General features: G+C 36.7%; 1 protein-coding gene across 1 annotated transcript; it reads left to right on the top strand.

The window, feature by feature from the left end:
- The first annotated feature begins 455 nt into the window (after window positions 1–455).
- rab40b (RAB40B, member RAS oncogene family) lies at window positions 456–10,661 on the top strand. Its single transcript, XM_046854031.1, has 6 exons — window positions 456–1,166; window positions 5,675–5,735; window positions 6,564–6,624; window positions 7,636–7,713; window positions 7,917–8,139; window positions 9,640–10,661. The coding sequence occupies exons 1-6, from the start codon at window positions 1,025–1,027 to the stop codon at window positions 9,909–9,911; spliced, it is 837 nt and encodes a 278-aa protein (XP_046709987.1). The 5' UTR covers window positions 456–1,024; the 3' UTR covers window positions 9,912–10,661.
- Window positions 10,662–17,109: the final 6,448 nt, after the last annotated feature.

Below are 17,109 nucleotides of genomic sequence, written 5' to 3'. Positions count from 1 at the left end.
ATTAATAGAATGTTGATCAGACATGCTGAGTATTAATTACGTAATCCAGATGTGCAACAGGGAATTATTTTTTTTTTTATAATGAATAGTATCCCCAACAAAGTCCTGACTGCTGATCGGGACTTTGTGAATTTTTTCAGACCATATCTAAAAAAAAAAAAGAAAAAGCAACGAAAGAAAACAATAGTGACTGGGTATTGTGCTTCACGAGCCTACGTCACTGTTGATGCCCCGGAAAACAACAAACCAGACCACGTTGCGCTCGAAACGGAAAAAGCGCGCGCCGACCTGGGATCAGCCCTGCGCCGCGATCGCGCGCTGTTAACTGAATCGATTCGGTGACGTCACCGCTGCGCCCGAGTCAGCGCTTCAGCGGGGCTCGCCGCCGGTAGCCACGCCCACTTCTCCGCCCCGACGCACAGATAAATAAGGATCTTGACGGACGCGTTCTCGAACTACTGAAAAAGCACCGAGTTGCCCTAGCAACTCCACAGAACAGCCAATCAGGATGTAACCAGGGACGACCCTGCCTTTTTCCCTTTTTTTTCCTCCTTGTTGAGAGGAGCTCCAGAGGAATCACAGCACATCAACCTTAATGGAGCGATGCGGATTAGGGAAAAGACCAAAACAATGCAGATAGAGAAATATAGCAAGTTTTGGACGCGCATGCTGTAATGAGCTTATGTAGTGTCATTATCTTAGTGTTTTAGGTTAGAAAGATTGTTCACACTAAAAATGAAAGCAAACAGTGATTTAGACTGATGTAAGCGTCGCACATTAGGGTCTTTATTCCCAGGGACATAACGCAATTCCTCGACAGCATCACAAAGATCAGAACAAGCTGTACTCTGGGTGTGTGGGGGGAAATCAAGCGAAATGTCCAGTGAAAATAATCTCAGCTCTGGAGATTGTGATTAGAGGAAAGCAAGAACGAGTAAAGATTTAATAAATACATATTTAAAAAAAAAAGAAATAAAAAAGATGCCGCTCCAGACTGAGCCATGGAAGTGAGCGCGCGGTGAAGATGAGCCACAGGAGCAGCCCAGCTAAAGCGTACGATTTCCTGTTGAAATTCCTGCTAGTGGGAGACAGTGATGTGGGCAAGGGCGAGATATTGGCCAGTTTGCAGGACGGGGCTACAGAATCTCCTTATGGATATAATATGGGTAAGTCTTCAAAGATGTATTGGGTTTTTTTCTTCCTTTCTTTCTTCCTATTCCCTTTTCTCGAGGTACTTTGTGTTGTGTTGTGTTGTGTTGTGTTTTCTGTTTTTTTTTTTTTGAGAAGGTCTGTGTTTATATGCGTGATTGAGAAGTTTACAGGTACAGTACTGTTAGAAAGTAAAAAAGAAAAAACATTAAAGTTCATTAAACATTAAAAAAGTTTCCTGTAATGTTTTAAAATTTGTTCATTATGCCACAAATCAGATATTGTTGAGATGTTCCTCTTAATATGAAGAAGGTGTAAAGGGTTGCAGCTTGACATAAGCTAATGGAAGCAGTCCAATACGGATGCACGGATGGATGGACGGATGGATGGATGGATGGATGGATGGATGGATGGATGGATGGATGGATGGATGGATGAATGGACGGATGGATGAATGGATGGATGGATGGATGGATGGATGGATGGATGGATGGATGGATGGATGAATGGATAAATGGATGGATGGATGGATCGAAGAAAGAAAGAAAGAAAGAAGGAAAGAAGGAAAGAAGGAAAGAAAGAAAGAACTTTATTGTCATAACAGAGTACAGGTACACGGCAACAAAATGCAGTTTAGTATCTACCAGAAGTGCAAATAGCAGTAATGCGCAAACTTAAGAAGTGCAGATAAATATGTAAATATATATACAACAAATAAATATTAAGGTTCTGGGCAGTGAAAATGTGTTAAGCAAGAACATGAAATGCTGTTGAACAAGTGCATTAAGAATATACACATACATACATATACACACACAAAATTAAATTAGAGCACGATGCATTTAAGACAATCTATGTATAGAAATATGGGATATATACATTTACAATTTGAGATGTACATTGTGTAAAAGCATATACAAATGTTATACACAGTGCATGTACAGATGATATCTAGATGATAGATATATAGGATAATCTGGGATATGCTATGCATTTGCAATCATATACAGTAATATTTATCGAGAAGAGATACAGAATGTACAGCATAAAACAGAACATGCATTAAAATTAGTAAAGGAAAGTGAGCCATCGGTGTTCTAGTGGGGTAGGATATGTTCTTTTATTTTAATTGAATGTGTTAGGATGCATTAACTTGGTTTGTTTGCTCACCATTTATAGATTAAGATCCAGACAGTGACTTATCATTAGGAGCTGAACTCTGGTAACACATGACCTACTCTGGAAAAGAGCTGCTCCTCTGGGACCAGTGTGGATTGAAACACCAGAGGGAAAATTATGTAAATGTTGGAAATAGTGGCACCTACAAGCCTACCTGTTTGTAAACAGTGTCTCCTAAGGTGCATACTTTGGATCAATAAGTGTAGGGATTGTTTATTACATTTATAAGTGTCTTGGCAGCACAGACCTTTTCTGATCTTTTAAAAACTATATATTTTTAAGTTCAGTTTTTCCTGGCAGGACTCTGCTTATGTTTTGATACTGTAAAAATGTGACCCATCAACCATCTGTAGCTCTTTTGTAAACATTAGGATTGTTCAGACGTGCTGTTGCCTTCTGTTGTGTTGTCGGCGTGACCTATTGCATCATAAATTATTGCAGACTGTGAAACTGCTTTAGATTTCACTTAGTCTTATTATAGATCATCTTATTAAAAGTCTAAATGCTAGTAGAGTATTTGAAGACTCATTTACATATGATTGATTTTTTGTACTGATGTGTAGGATGGGGAGATTAATGACAGATTGACTTTGTTGCTTGTGTCAACAAATAATGGGAATCACAGCCAGTTTGTTCCATGTCAAAGATCACAGAATATCTTTCCAAGCTGTTTTATGTTCATCCCACCGACAGTGTTATTTTGTGAGTGTTGAATGCAAACAAGGAAACAGGTGATTTATTACAGTTACATGTCAGAAGAACTGCTGGTTGGATTTACTTTATGTGGAACCTTTGGCTTCCAATTACAAACAGACAAGCCCATTGCACTTTGTTGTTGACACAGGATATATTGAATCCAAGCGGTTCCAAGATTAGATTCCTGGTGGGAGAGTGATGCGTACATCAAACATTTGCCATCCTCTTCCTTCTTGCCTTGAAATTTTCACAGTTGATTTATCTACTGTGCCTCATCTTTGGCATAATTTTTCCTCCTTAGACCTCCACATGCAGTTGCCAAGATAGTATTATTCTAAAAACAAGACTCTCTAAGATATTCAAGATATCCTGACAGTCAGTATACTAGCACTGTAGCCCTGTGATTTAGTTTAACAGATTGGAATTAATATGGGTAAGATGATAACCGTGCGGAGCTGCCAGATCGCAGAAGGCTTTTTTTCTGTCTGGCACAATTATTATGACTGTCATAACCACTTACATAACTCTGCTTTCCTCGGCACTCAGGCACTAAACATGATGAACCAAGTGGGAGTGTGAACCCAGCCAAGGTTTGCTGGCAATAAAAGCGTTGAATATACAGATGTTTGTCTAAGCGCTTTTGTGTGACCCTCTTTGGAAGACTGTGTTCTCAGAATGAATGTTTATAGAAAGATGCCTTTCTCCGTAGCCTGTTCTTCAGTGCGTCACCGACAAATGAAGCTTCTCCGCTTACAACATTCAAAGCTGAGAAAGAAACCCCACAGCTGAAGATTAAGCCAAACATTTCTCTTAAATGTTTTGAACGGAACTTAACATTTAAGGTCAGATAGTGATCATTTCGGCTTGTTTGTGCTGCTTGGTTAATAAAACAATCCGTCTCCTCAAAGATGGAGGGAACACAAAGGGCATTTGTGTTGTGGTTTGGTCTGTTTTTTTGTACCAGCGAGTGTGTGCCGGTGATAGCTCTGTGAGCCTGAGGTCTAGAACGTCATCACCTACTACAGATTTCAGCTTTCCTACTGCCTCTTTGCAGTTCTCTGTGTGTCATCATGTCAGAAAACTGTCCAGGCCTCGTTGCTGTTTTGTGTGAAGGAAGAGAAAAGATGTGCACTGAATAATTGCTCAGAGAGAGGAACAAGTTGCTGTGGAAAAAAAAATCTGTCAGATGAATCAGAGGTTGCCTACACAAACAGGAAGCCTGCTTTTTGGACAAAAAAAAACCACATGGGTTAAAATCATATATATATATATATATATATATATATATATATATATATATATATATATATATATATAAAACCCTGCTGGGGTTCAATTAAGTCTAGGGTGGAATATTTAACAAAAGCAGTGCAGTTGAATTTTTTTAAGGACATAAATCCACATTGAAAAAGTGTTCAGGTCTTCACTTTATTCTTCTAAAGTCCCTTACAGTGTGACTCGACTGGTTACAGGAACACGTTGATTGTGTTATGCTAGAAAGTTTAACAGACAGTTGAAAGAAAGCCATTGCACAATGTTCTGTTTGAGGACATGTTCTGTTTAAAGCATATCTTCAGATTATTTCTGGTTTCCACATCTCAGTCTCATGTTAATGCCTGCAGAGTTTATGATAAGACTTTTCAGACAATGACAGATCTATAACCAAACCTTGTCACTTAGATATGCCTCAGAAAAAGAAAAAAAGTATCTCTCCACAGTATTGGCTTTCAGCTCTTCAGAAGTAATCCAGGTGATCTGTGTGTGTGTGTGTGTGTGTGTGTGTGTGTGTGTGTGTGTGTGTGTGTGTGTGTGTGTGTGTGCGTGCGTGTGCGTGTGCTTGTTTGTTTGGAACAAACAAGCACACATTTATGATACTCAGCACTCATGGTTGCCCAACGCAGAACAGTGAATAAAATGTGTATGTATATAATAATGTATGTACTGTATGTAGGAAGCAAAATGCTGGAGTTTATGCTTAGAGTGAAAAATAAAACACTACTTGGCATGCTCGTATAGCTAAATAATCAATAATAGTGTGATGATGTTACCATTACATTTACATTTATGGCATTAACGCCCTTATTCAGAGCGAAGGAGGGTTAAGGGCCTTGCTCAAGTGGCCAGCAGTGGCAGCTTTAAACTTGTGACCTCTCGATCCAAGGTTCAATGTCTTAACCACTGAACTACCACCATCCTGAAGTAGATTTTTTTCCCTTTATCAGCACACTTAAAATTTTCTTATATTTGTCAGAAATTTGTCAGCAATGGCATTTTTATTAGTTAAACATTGAAATAAATATTTTGTCAGTTTACAGTTTCCTGCATTGTTACTTAACACCCACAAGTGAAGTTAGTTACTCTTATCATCTTATACTATTAACATACTGTACATTCCCCATACGCAAGTCCCAGTAAGCAACTATAGATACAAAATGATTATATTATTTGCGTGCAATATTATTAGACTATGATTTGTCTTGCAGCCAGAACAGCCTGAGCCCTGCTCTTCACATTGTTCATATTATAGAGGATATAATGACATGTAGTGAATATTGTTATTGTCAAATATCTTGAATGTTAAACATAACCCAAACATTAAGAATACAATTCTGGTACTTTCACCATTTACTTCTGTTGTTTTCTTCTGCAGGGATTGACTGCAAAACCACTACCATACTGCTTGATGGGCGTAGAGTCAAGTTACAGCTTTGGTGAAAATATATACATATTTTTTAAAAATACAGTCCTGGATAAAAAAAATCCACTAAGATTTCAAATATGAATCTTATTATGCTTTTGACAACAAATCAAAGGACAGAAAATGAGCAAGAATTAAACAAATGCCCTCCTGAGAGCTCTGACTCACAATGTACTTGTTACTTTTTGATGTAGAAAACTGTTTGTAAAGATAGAAACCGAGTAATTCACTTTACATTGTCTTTTTGTACACAAAGGTAAAATCATGATTAACATGGTTGCTGTAAAATTAATGCACAAAAAAACTTGCTGTCTGTACAGCAGACTTTTTCTTTCTACCTGCCACACCTGATGCAGTCCATTAGGGGCCTGATATTATAGTCATAAATGAAACCAGGCTTGATCGAGCAGAGAAAGAACCACAGGAATTTGTTGTTATAACCATTAAAGGGTGTATATTCTTGACATTTTGGGCTTGGCCTATATTTATTGCCCAGAAGTGTATACCAGAAGTCTTGAGTATAGAAATTTTACCATTAGTGATACATAAGTCTTCTTAACATTCCTGCATATTTTCTTTAATCCTCCATCTATGCATGAATAACTTAATTGAAGAAAGTTTAAAATAATATTAATAATAATAATAATAATAATAATAATACATTCTCTATCCATGGTGATGAGATGCTTGGGAGCCCTGAGCTTCTGCTCAGCATGCACCACAACCCATATATTTTACAAAGCACAAGACAGCAACATCTAAACTGAAGTTGGCCTGTGTATGCTATTGTTTTCCTTATCACAAAAATACTGGACTGAGTGTGGTGATGTTTATTTTGCAGGGACACCTCTGGACAAGGGCGTTTCTGCACCATATTCCGCTCGTACTCCAGAGGAGCACAGGTACTTGCATGTTTCTCAGAAAATCTCTTGCATTTGAGAATTGAAAGAGAGACAGAGAGGATTTAGGCAGTGCATTTTGGAGGAGTTGTTGAAATTTATCCAGAGTTTTGAAAAGCTCCACCCAGAGATCAGCAGTTCCTGTTCAAACTGTGTGGTATGTGGTTAAACAGGGGTGGGTCGCTACTGTTAATGTGACATTTCCCGTGGTCAGACCCAAACACACATGAGAGTCTCGTCCACAATGAGAGGAAATAGTTATCTTAAATGACACCGCACTATGTCTGCTGCTTTATGCACAATATTATATCTGGGTATCTGTGCTCTGTGGGAGCTAATAAAGAAATATTACTGGATCCCTCATTAAAAGAATAATAAAGTAACTGGGCTTACTGCATAACCTTCAGCTTTCCTGCTGTCACCTGGGAACTTCTTTTTATGGACTGTGTATTCAGCAGGGAGTGAAACATAATGATACTGTATGCTAGTAAACATTGCACTTGCTGATACATACCTGTACATATTTGTATTTATCCATGACTGACAATTTGTGCTTTTACACTTTTTAGGGTTCCACTGAATGTTGTGGAAAATTTGTAAACATGTTGTTCCTTTTTTCCTATTTAAATTAAACCCCAAAACTTTTCATGTTATCACGAAGCCTTTTCTCCTGACAGAACCATCTCCTTACATTTCACCATATCAACAATTATGTTTTCTTTTGTCAAATAACAAAACATGTTTGATCTGTTAATTATTACTATCTGATACTTGCTGTGGAGATTCGGTTACAAAAAGTCTCTGTGGCTCAAATGTTGCTATATAGACAATAACGTACTTGCACCGTCAGAGCTGTTGTTCCAGAAAATAAATTAGCATCATCAAACATAATCAATCTTCTAACCAATCAGAATAGAGAATTGAATATATATTGTATTTTTTTTTATGCCATATAAGACCTACTACCATTAATAATCTAATGTTTTTTTGTTTTTTGTTTTTTGTTTTTTACAGGGTGTTATCCTTGTATATGACATTACAAATCGTTGGTCCTTTGACGGAATTGACAGATGGATTAAAGAGATTGATGAGGTAAAATATTCCCATGCTTATGCCCTCATTTGTCTTTAAGATTCTGATAGCAAATCATGTATTAGATTTCTGTGGTGTATATGAATATAAATATAAGTGGGTAAATGGTTGTATGGACTACAGAAAACTGTAAAAGTCTGCATGTCTCTGTTTAATTAGATGAAATAAAAAAATAATTTTTTATTATTATAATTCATTCCCAGCATGCGCCAGGAGTTCCGAAGATTCTTGTGGGGAACCGTCTGCACTTGGCATACAAACGTCAGGTGACGACTGAGAATGCCCAAGCCTTTGCTGAGCGACTGGGTGTCACATTTTTTGAAGTCAGCCCTCTGTGTAACTTCAACATCACAGAGTCCTTCACAGAGTTGGCACGCATAGTTCTTATGCGGCACGGCATGGAGAGACTCTGGAGACCTAACAAAGGTGCCAGTGCCAAACTATTTAATTATTTAAAGTCTAAAGTATCATGCTGGCTTAGGCTTTAATTCCATTGCGTGTAAAGGTAGGGATTTAAATATATGCTCACTGTCCACTTCAATAGGAACACGTGCATTTATGCCATTATCTAGACCGCTAATCATGTGGCAGTAGTGTAATGCATAAAATCTAGCAGATACAAGCCAAGGGCTTCAGTCATCTTTGTGATTTTAATTGTGACCTGGATGTTTGTACCAGACGGGCTGGTTTGAGTATTTTAGACATTGTGATCTCCTGGGATTGTCACAAAATTGTCACACAAGAGACACAAAAGTATCTCAAAATGCACAACACATCCAACCTTGAGGTGGATGAGCTAAGAATGTACAACAGAATGTATATATACAAATCCTGTCATCCAAGAACAATAATCTAAAGCTTTAATTTTTTCATTTCACCACTTCATTCTGATGTTTGATGTTATCATTACCTGAAGCCCTTAAACTGTATCAGCATGCTTTTACGCATTGGCTGATTTTTTATTTGCATGAATAAGCAGGTGTGCATATCTTTCTAAGAAAGTGAATTATCTATCTATCTATCTATCTATCTATCTATCTATCTATCTATCTATCTATCTATCTATCTATCTATCTATCTATCTATCTATCCATCTATCCATCTATCTATCTATCTATCTATCTACTTATTTATTATTTTTATAGCTGGTTTTCACTTCAATCCTGTTTAGTTCTACGTAAATGACCTCATAACTTTACACAGAAATTACATATGCAGCCAAAGAATGCTTCATAAACCAAAAGCATGCAAAACTTCCACAGCCACTTTGGAGACACCCAGTGGTTAAATTCCAAAAGCCTGGGATTCAAACAAAGCTGTTAGAGAGCAAACATAAACAATGTGAATTTAGGGTTAGTTTAACTTTAATTTGTGGAAAAGCTCTGTTTTGGCTGTGGCCATGATCAGCAAATAAGCTTTTGGTTTTTAAAATCTATCCTAATAATCCAAGCCGTCCTTAGTTTTTTTTGTAATCTTATACAACAGTTGTCCCACTAACGAGTAAAAAGTTTATCCCAACTGGCAGATTTTCTGGTATTTATAGAAAGGTGGCCTGAAACCAGTGAAGCAATGCACACTTTACAATATTTTAATTACCCTCTATCTGAGCTGTATCTGCGCATGTGTGTGCGAGTGTATACGTCATATTTTCTCCCCAGGCAATTTCTCTTGTGCCGTCAGTGATACTTTGCAATATAATGCATTACTCAACCCTAATAGCTTCATTGTCACTGAAAGATATTAGATTTTAATCTCCTTTCTAATATCACCTCCAGCTGTCACTAAGCACCTAAAACAGAAGTATTGTTTTGTATGCAGGCAGACAAGTAGTGTCTCTTTGAAGACACTGACTGCCAGTACACACTGATAAATCTAGAGAATGTATCATTAGATCATCTCTCTCCATCTCTCTCACTCTCTATGCAGTGTTGAGTCTGCAGGATCTGTGCTGTCGATCCATCGTCTCCTGCACTCCTGTGCACCTGGTGGACAAACTCCCTCTTCCTGTTGCCTTAAAGAGCCACCTGAAGTCCTTCTCCATGGCCAACGGCCTCAACGCCCGCATGATGCATGGGCGCTCCTACTCCGTCATAGCCAGCAGCGGCACAAAGAGGAACGGAACGAAGAAATCCAAACTCATCTACCCACCCCTGAGCCCATCACAGAGCTGTACGAGGACCACGTGCAAGATATCGTAGTCTTGACTACACAGTCTTCACTAACAAAATCAGTAAACAGTTCACTGCTCAAAGGGAACAGGGTTTTACTGAAGTGAGGGATACTTTTTGGTGGCTAAGAGTCCGTAATCCTTTCATCAGATACTTGGGATGTGTCCGTCATATTTATAACTGAATGTGATTGCGCAAAGAGATTGAACAGACCCATGAAAAGGAATTAGTGTCAAGCCATTACATCACCATATTCTTCATATATGTACAGAATAATTCATCCTGTTTGTAATTGATGGGATAAAAACATAATGGCACTGCTGTATAGCTCTGAGGATGTAAGCGGTCTTACTGAGACTCAGATTAAGCACAGTGGCAGTGAACAAAGTCCCGTTTTGAAATATCTCTTTTTACAGTGGACCTAGTTGATAATACCAGCTTGTTTCTTACTCTTATTCTAATTCTCTTCAGGGTACATGCATTGAAAGAACGTCAGTGTTGAGAAAAAGCACCTCTTTGTATTGTGTATTTAAGTCATGTTGTTTGATACAATGTTGTTCTTTTTCTTAATTATTGTTATGCACCTGAACAGTGACCAGTATTGTAATATTTTATATGGAGTGACACCAAAGACATGGGAGATCGAAGAACCTAATTAATGCTAACATGACTTTTTGTTACCAATTCAACACAACAATTTCAAATACACTGCAGATCAACAGCAATTCCTAACTAGCTATTAGGTTCTTTTTCTTTTTAATAAAAGCGTTACCAACCAGATTTTATCTGTTCGACATTTTTTCATGCATTAATCAGGTCATAAAACACTGTAAATCTATCAGTACTTCTAAAAGGAAATCTTAAATATTTAATGTAGATTTAATGTTTTTAGGAGTCCTACACAATAATTGTACACTATAACTATCTAAACTATTTACATTTGCGGCATTTGGCAAACGCCCTTATCCAGAGCGACTTACAACTGAGCAGGGGAGGGTTTTAGGGCTTTGCTCAGTGGCAGCGGGATTTGAACCTGTGATCTTCTGATCCAAAGCCCAATGCCTTAACCACTGAGCTACCACCTCCTATTTATTTAGAACTATCTAAAGCTAGAAAAGCTGCTCCATGTAAATGTTATTGCAGAACAACATAACAGTTAGAAACGACACCCTTTCATTGTTCTAAAAAGTGAACCCCTGAGGCACTGACTAGAAGAGCCACAAGTCTTGAGTCAGGCTGAATCTCATGGAGTGCTTGTCGTGCTCTCTTTGGGTTGAAGCTATTTCAGAACACCTACAGTGCACTTTATTAGGATGTGAAAGTACAGCACATTCCTCAGCCCAGATTTCTTGAAATAAACTCAGTACTCATAACATTACATTAGATTTTTACATCATGCCCTTCTTGATTTCATAACATGCCCAGATCCCAAAAGCAGCTCATAATTGCTCTATATACAGTACACACTGCTGGGCATAAAAAAATAGGCCAGGCCCAAAGTGGCAAAAATATTAAACTTTAATGGTCTAATCAACAAATCATTAGTCACAATTTAACAAATACTGTTGATCTCTTCCTGCTCTATCAATCCTGGCTCCATTTATGAGCTTGGTAAACTTCATTGGGTGTAACAGATAGCTGATTAAAAACTAATCTTTTTATATAAAAAAAGATAAAAAAGATACCAACAGATATTTATGAAAATTTGTGTATACTTTAACATGTATTCGCGTTTGTGTGTGTGCTTTAATTTAGCACTAAACATTTTATTCATCATTGTGATTTTACATTTGCTGAAAGGAAGACAGTATCGAAGTGAATTTCTTTGTTTCTAGCTATTCCCATACAGTTCACTACAGCAAAACTAAACAAGCAAATAAAGGCACATGAGGTCTCCCACGAGGCCCATTTGATTCAGTCTTACTCATTTTCTGAATAATTTAAACTTCAAAATAATTTAAATCTTTATTACTCTTTATAATCTTTATAATAATTACTACAATCTTTTTTTTTTTTTTATCTATCAGCATGCAAACAGTGTATTGTACTGTGTATCACAATTTAAAAAACTAAACAAACCTCCCTTATGGCCATCCATCCCCTTCCCTTGAAATGGCCTGCTTTTAAGGTGAGTTCTGGCAGGAGCAGCTCTGTTTTTCGAGTATCAGAACTACATTAATTTCCTAGTGAGATAAAAACAGGTAACCATACTGTACATACTCTTTAGTGGAACAACTGGCAAAGCTGACTAAATGTAATGTTGCAAAACACAAGTAATTTTGGTATATTAAATAAGTATTATGGATCTAGAAATACTTGAAAAACATTACAATCTAACAGTAATCAGATGCATATATTGCAAGCATTTTGTTAAAACTTGTTTATGCTGATCATTGGAGTTTACAGAAATTGTGTGATAGACATTACAGTAAAACAAATAGTTTATTTTCTTATGCATATTTACTTAATTATATAATCATATGTTTAAAAGAATATAGCAGCATGGTAGATGATAGCTTTGAGCTGAAGAGCCAGCAGATGGCATGCTTGTTACATTACTGTGCTGTGTATCAAGGGAAAGACTTTAAGGGTGGCTCAAGAAGACATCTACAATATGTAATAAAAATGAGACAGTCACTTCCAGCAATAACCAGTAAACCAGGGTAATGTAGACATGCCTAAATAATGGAGGGTCCTTGAACATAATAGACAATGTGAGGGTTTAACAATACATTCCACATGAAAAACACATATGCCTGGAGTTGTGGGATTGCACTGTGAGATGTCCCTTTAAAAAAATAAATATATAAATATTAATGTAACAGGAAATGAATTGACAAGATTAAACTCACAGAATCTGAAACAACTGACAGGCAGGATTATAGGAGACTTTACAGATGTATTATTTAAAAACACTTAAATCAACCTTGACAAATTAATGAATGCAAGGGACAAAAGCACAAGCTTTATTACTTGACAAAAAAACATCCAAACCAGAAGCAAACAATTGATGTACCAAGGTTTATGCTTGCATACAATCTTGAATCTTTATTGAGAAGGGACTGTATTAGATTTAACAGATTAAAACTACACATGTGGACTGATGGTATTGTTTTAAGCAGCTACAAGAATGAGGAACTGCTCATGCATCGGCTTTTTGGGCTTCAAATACTTTTGGTTTATATAAGATTAACAGGCTCACTTCCTGATGTCTATGCAACTTGATACCCACAATGGGCTCTTTGCAAAGTGATGTTTTTAGATTCTCACCACAGGCAATGTTATTTAAATGGTGCTATTAAGGCAATATATTTTGACCACTTTCTTTTGTCCTAACCCTCATCCCTCCATGTGTGGGGAACAGAAACACAGACAGACAGTCTGCAGGTGTGTCTGTGCATACAGAGCCAAAACTCATCAGCCTAGCAGACTGCCATCTGGCCAGGAGGGGAAAAAAGCTTTCTGAGCGGGCCACCTCGGGTTTTATGATCATTAAACTTGTCCAGTTGTCAATTTTCAGTCATTTTGATCCAAATAACTGCTTTGCCCTTGTCTAAACAAGAGAATGTGCTGTGCGTTATTTGTCTCCTCATGCCAAATTCTTTTTCAAACTCACCACAGTTTAACAGTACTGCCAAACTATTTAAAGATAATCATTATGGAAACTAGATTACAAAATTCGAATGTACGCTTCCTGTAACAAATTGGTAATAGTTATCATTATAAATCATAAGCAGGAGAAGACAAGAATGGCTCCAAGCCACACTCCAAGTCACTGCAAATAGATAAGGTTGGCAAAGAGAAAAAAAATATTAATTAGCAATTATTTAGTAGCCTGGTTGCTCTTCCAACCTTGTCTCCCCTCACTTCACCACACATGTACAATCACATCACCTACAAGCACACCATTTCATTGAAAATCTTCCAGAGTTGTCCATTTTGAATGTTTCAGCATCTGACACCACAGAACTTGATCAGGCAACTAAAATCCTAGAGTCAGATTTTTACTGCACTCTAGATAATGCAGCCCAACCTGAAAGAAAAACAATCAAGAACAAATAATGTAGCCCGCTGGTATAACAATCATACCAGTACATTAATACAGACCTTTTAAATGTTTGACTATAATGGCTACAAGCTAATTTGATAGTATGACAAGTTCCATGGATGAATTCTCTTAGATTAAGAAAACTGAACACCATGTTAGCTAGCCATGTAACTACAGGCCAACATCAAACTTCCCCTTTATCCTCCCTCTAAGCTCCTAGAAAAAGTTGTAGCTCATTTAAAAAAGTTTTAACTATTTAATTAAACCTGCATTTTTTAAAGTATTAGATATCCTATTATTGGCCTTGGATCACATAAACCCAATCAAATATTGAGTGTATTGATGGGTTATTATAATTATTTTGTATTTAAATCCTAAAGCTATTCTATTTTCCTGGTTCATCCTACAGTTTCTCAGGCAGGCATATGCTTTTTAGTGTGTGCATGCAACTCAATTATATAGTCATGTTGGGTTCTACCAGTTTAGTCTTTTTGAAGGTTGGTGTGCATTTATCCAGTAAAGTATTGCATTTTGTTGGACTGTTTAAGGTGTAACTGTCAAATAATGATAACTTTTAGAGTGTGTGTATTTAGAACAATGCTTTTTCATATTTACTTAGACATTATGTTTGAAAATTGTTGTCCTGCATTTCTTGAGTAAATCTCATAGCAATATTTATTTGAGTGTACACAGACTCAAGATATTGTTTTTACATAAAATATCTATCAATAGATCTGGTGATGTACGAGAGTCAATTAAGTATTGCTATGTTTTCTGTCTGCTCCAGTATCACCAGTCAGCAGATGGAGCAGTAGAGAAACACATTCAGTACAGATATTTCATAGTGGAGGATCAAGAGAAATACAGGAAGTATTTTTGGAGCCTGAATGTGTCATGTAGAAATTGAAGAAAAATCTGTGCACAGACTGAGCTGTGAACGCCCCATGTTTAGTCAGGAGAGCATTCACACCTTAGCTAATCTCTTTACCTTCCAAATACTCTGCACCAGTATTAAGCTCTCAAGCCATTTTGCTCATAATATTGAGAAGATCTTTAAATAAATTTTGTGCCTGAACATAAAATAGAGAACACAAAGTAACCGTTGGGATGGACTTATTTGGACGTATATTTTCAACATGTGATAGGAAAAATGTCTTTTTTTTTTCAATCTTTTAATCAATTTCTGAGTTGAAAGAAGTTATTGCTGGGGATTTGAGGCAGTAAGTGAGGGATGATGAAGGGCCTTGCTCAGAAGAGTTGACACAGTGACAGTTGTCTGCAGTCACAGAGCTAACAACACAACTGTATTAAATAACCATGAAGGAATTATAATTCTCCTTATCGGTTTAGAATAAAGGTGGAAGCAAAATAAAGCTATGGGAAGCAAGAATTGTGTTTTTACCTAGTTATAACTTATTCTAGGAAGGGCCACATGCTAAATGGGATCCAAAACACCACTCATGTACAAATTCACACAGGCATTCATGCATATGGAAATTAATCTTAGCTAATCCACACACTAATGTTTTTATTGGTGGGTTCAAACATGGGACACATATTGTCAGTAACCAGAGTTCAGGTGTGGTAAAGTGTAGTGGATTTTTGCTCCACACTTCACCACACTCCACACAGAAACATTTATTTACACGCTATTTAATTGTATGTAGTTGACTATTATATTTGCACTTTGACTATGATATTATAATACTATAATATTTCTCTAAATCACTTATTTATTATGCAACACATACATTAATTTAATTACTTAAAATGGCCCTTAAAAAGTTATTTTTTTCAAAGGTAAATCTTGAGTTTAATTAACTAAAAACTTTACTAAGCTTTATGTTGCCTAATTTATTCAAGTTTCCAAATGATCCATTTGCAAACTTTTATGGCTCCCATTGAACAAAAACAGCAGTCTTCCAGATGTTACTCCTGGAAATTTGGCTGCAGGATTAACCCTAATTAATTTGATTTTTCTCCACAAAGCCATTTTCTAATAATAGCTACCATTTACAGAAGCAAAATATCTGTCATAATACACTGCAATATTTGTATACTTCCAGAATATTTTTCTCTTTGTCTCTTACAGTCCATCTGATGTACTAAGTCAGGCAGCTGTTGCCTGGGGTGTGCTGCTCTCTACTGCTGAGAGACCTGACAGACTGACAGACACAACCTTAGCCATGTGAGAACACCAGACCACAGCAAAGCTCCTTCCGAAGACTTTCCATGTGACTAGATGTGCACTCAAAAGACCCAGGACTTACATAATAGTGCCATTGCATCTGGATGTACATAATACCTTGTTCGGAAAACATTGCAATATACATTATTTTAATGTGAATGTATTGTAACTTGTAATGCAAGTTAAGTGCATTTAACTTCAGCAAAGTGCTTGATTTTATTACTGAATCCGATTGTAAGAAAATTTATAAAAGCCGGCTTAAAACTTTCAAAGTTTTTACATGTATTGAGGAATGCTAATTGGACAAATATGAAATCATACTGATTTCATCACTAGAAAAAGGAAGACATATAATTAAAGCAATAGGTGTTTCATTCAGAGTGTATTTCTACATCATAACCAATGTTCCCAAAGACAGGCTTCAGATCTACAGCAACCATAACCAGCATGAACCTGGTACTACAGACAAATAAATGAATTAATGAATGCATTTCTTATAGTTCAACGCAAATGAACAGCAGTGCTATGTGTGAGCTGGACTGCACTGAATTAGTCATTACATGTGATATAGAAATGGCCACCAGCTATATTCCAGTAACCCAGCAGTTAAACACTATCATTATCATTATTGATTGCCTACTGTTCTCCTTTCAATTTGATTGATTATAATGTTCTTAAGCTGACAAACATGTAACTGTGTAACTTTGCATCTTTTAGTTTGGCACGAAATAAAATGTGGACACGGTGGTAAACACGCTGCTTCTCTAATGCAACTGATGATTCATGGCTTATATTAGTTAATTAGTTAAATAAAGGATTACAGTCACAAATCCAATAAAGTGTTCATTAGCTTATCATTTAAAAAAACTATATTAGAGTATATGTCTGGAAGAGTAGAATGGAATAATATTTTTTGGAAATTAGTGCAATAAAGGCAAAATAGGACTTTTATGTAACATGTGAATGTGATTCATGCAAGGCTGGGAGCATTT

This window comes from Silurus meridionalis, chromosome 7, assembly GCF_014805685.1.
Source record: "Silurus meridionalis isolate SWU-2019-XX chromosome 7, ASM1480568v1, whole genome shotgun sequence".
Taxonomy (NCBI): domain Eukaryota; kingdom Metazoa; phylum Chordata; class Actinopteri; order Siluriformes; family Siluridae; genus Silurus; species Silurus meridionalis.
This window is presented reverse-complemented; position numbering and strand designations above follow the sequence as displayed.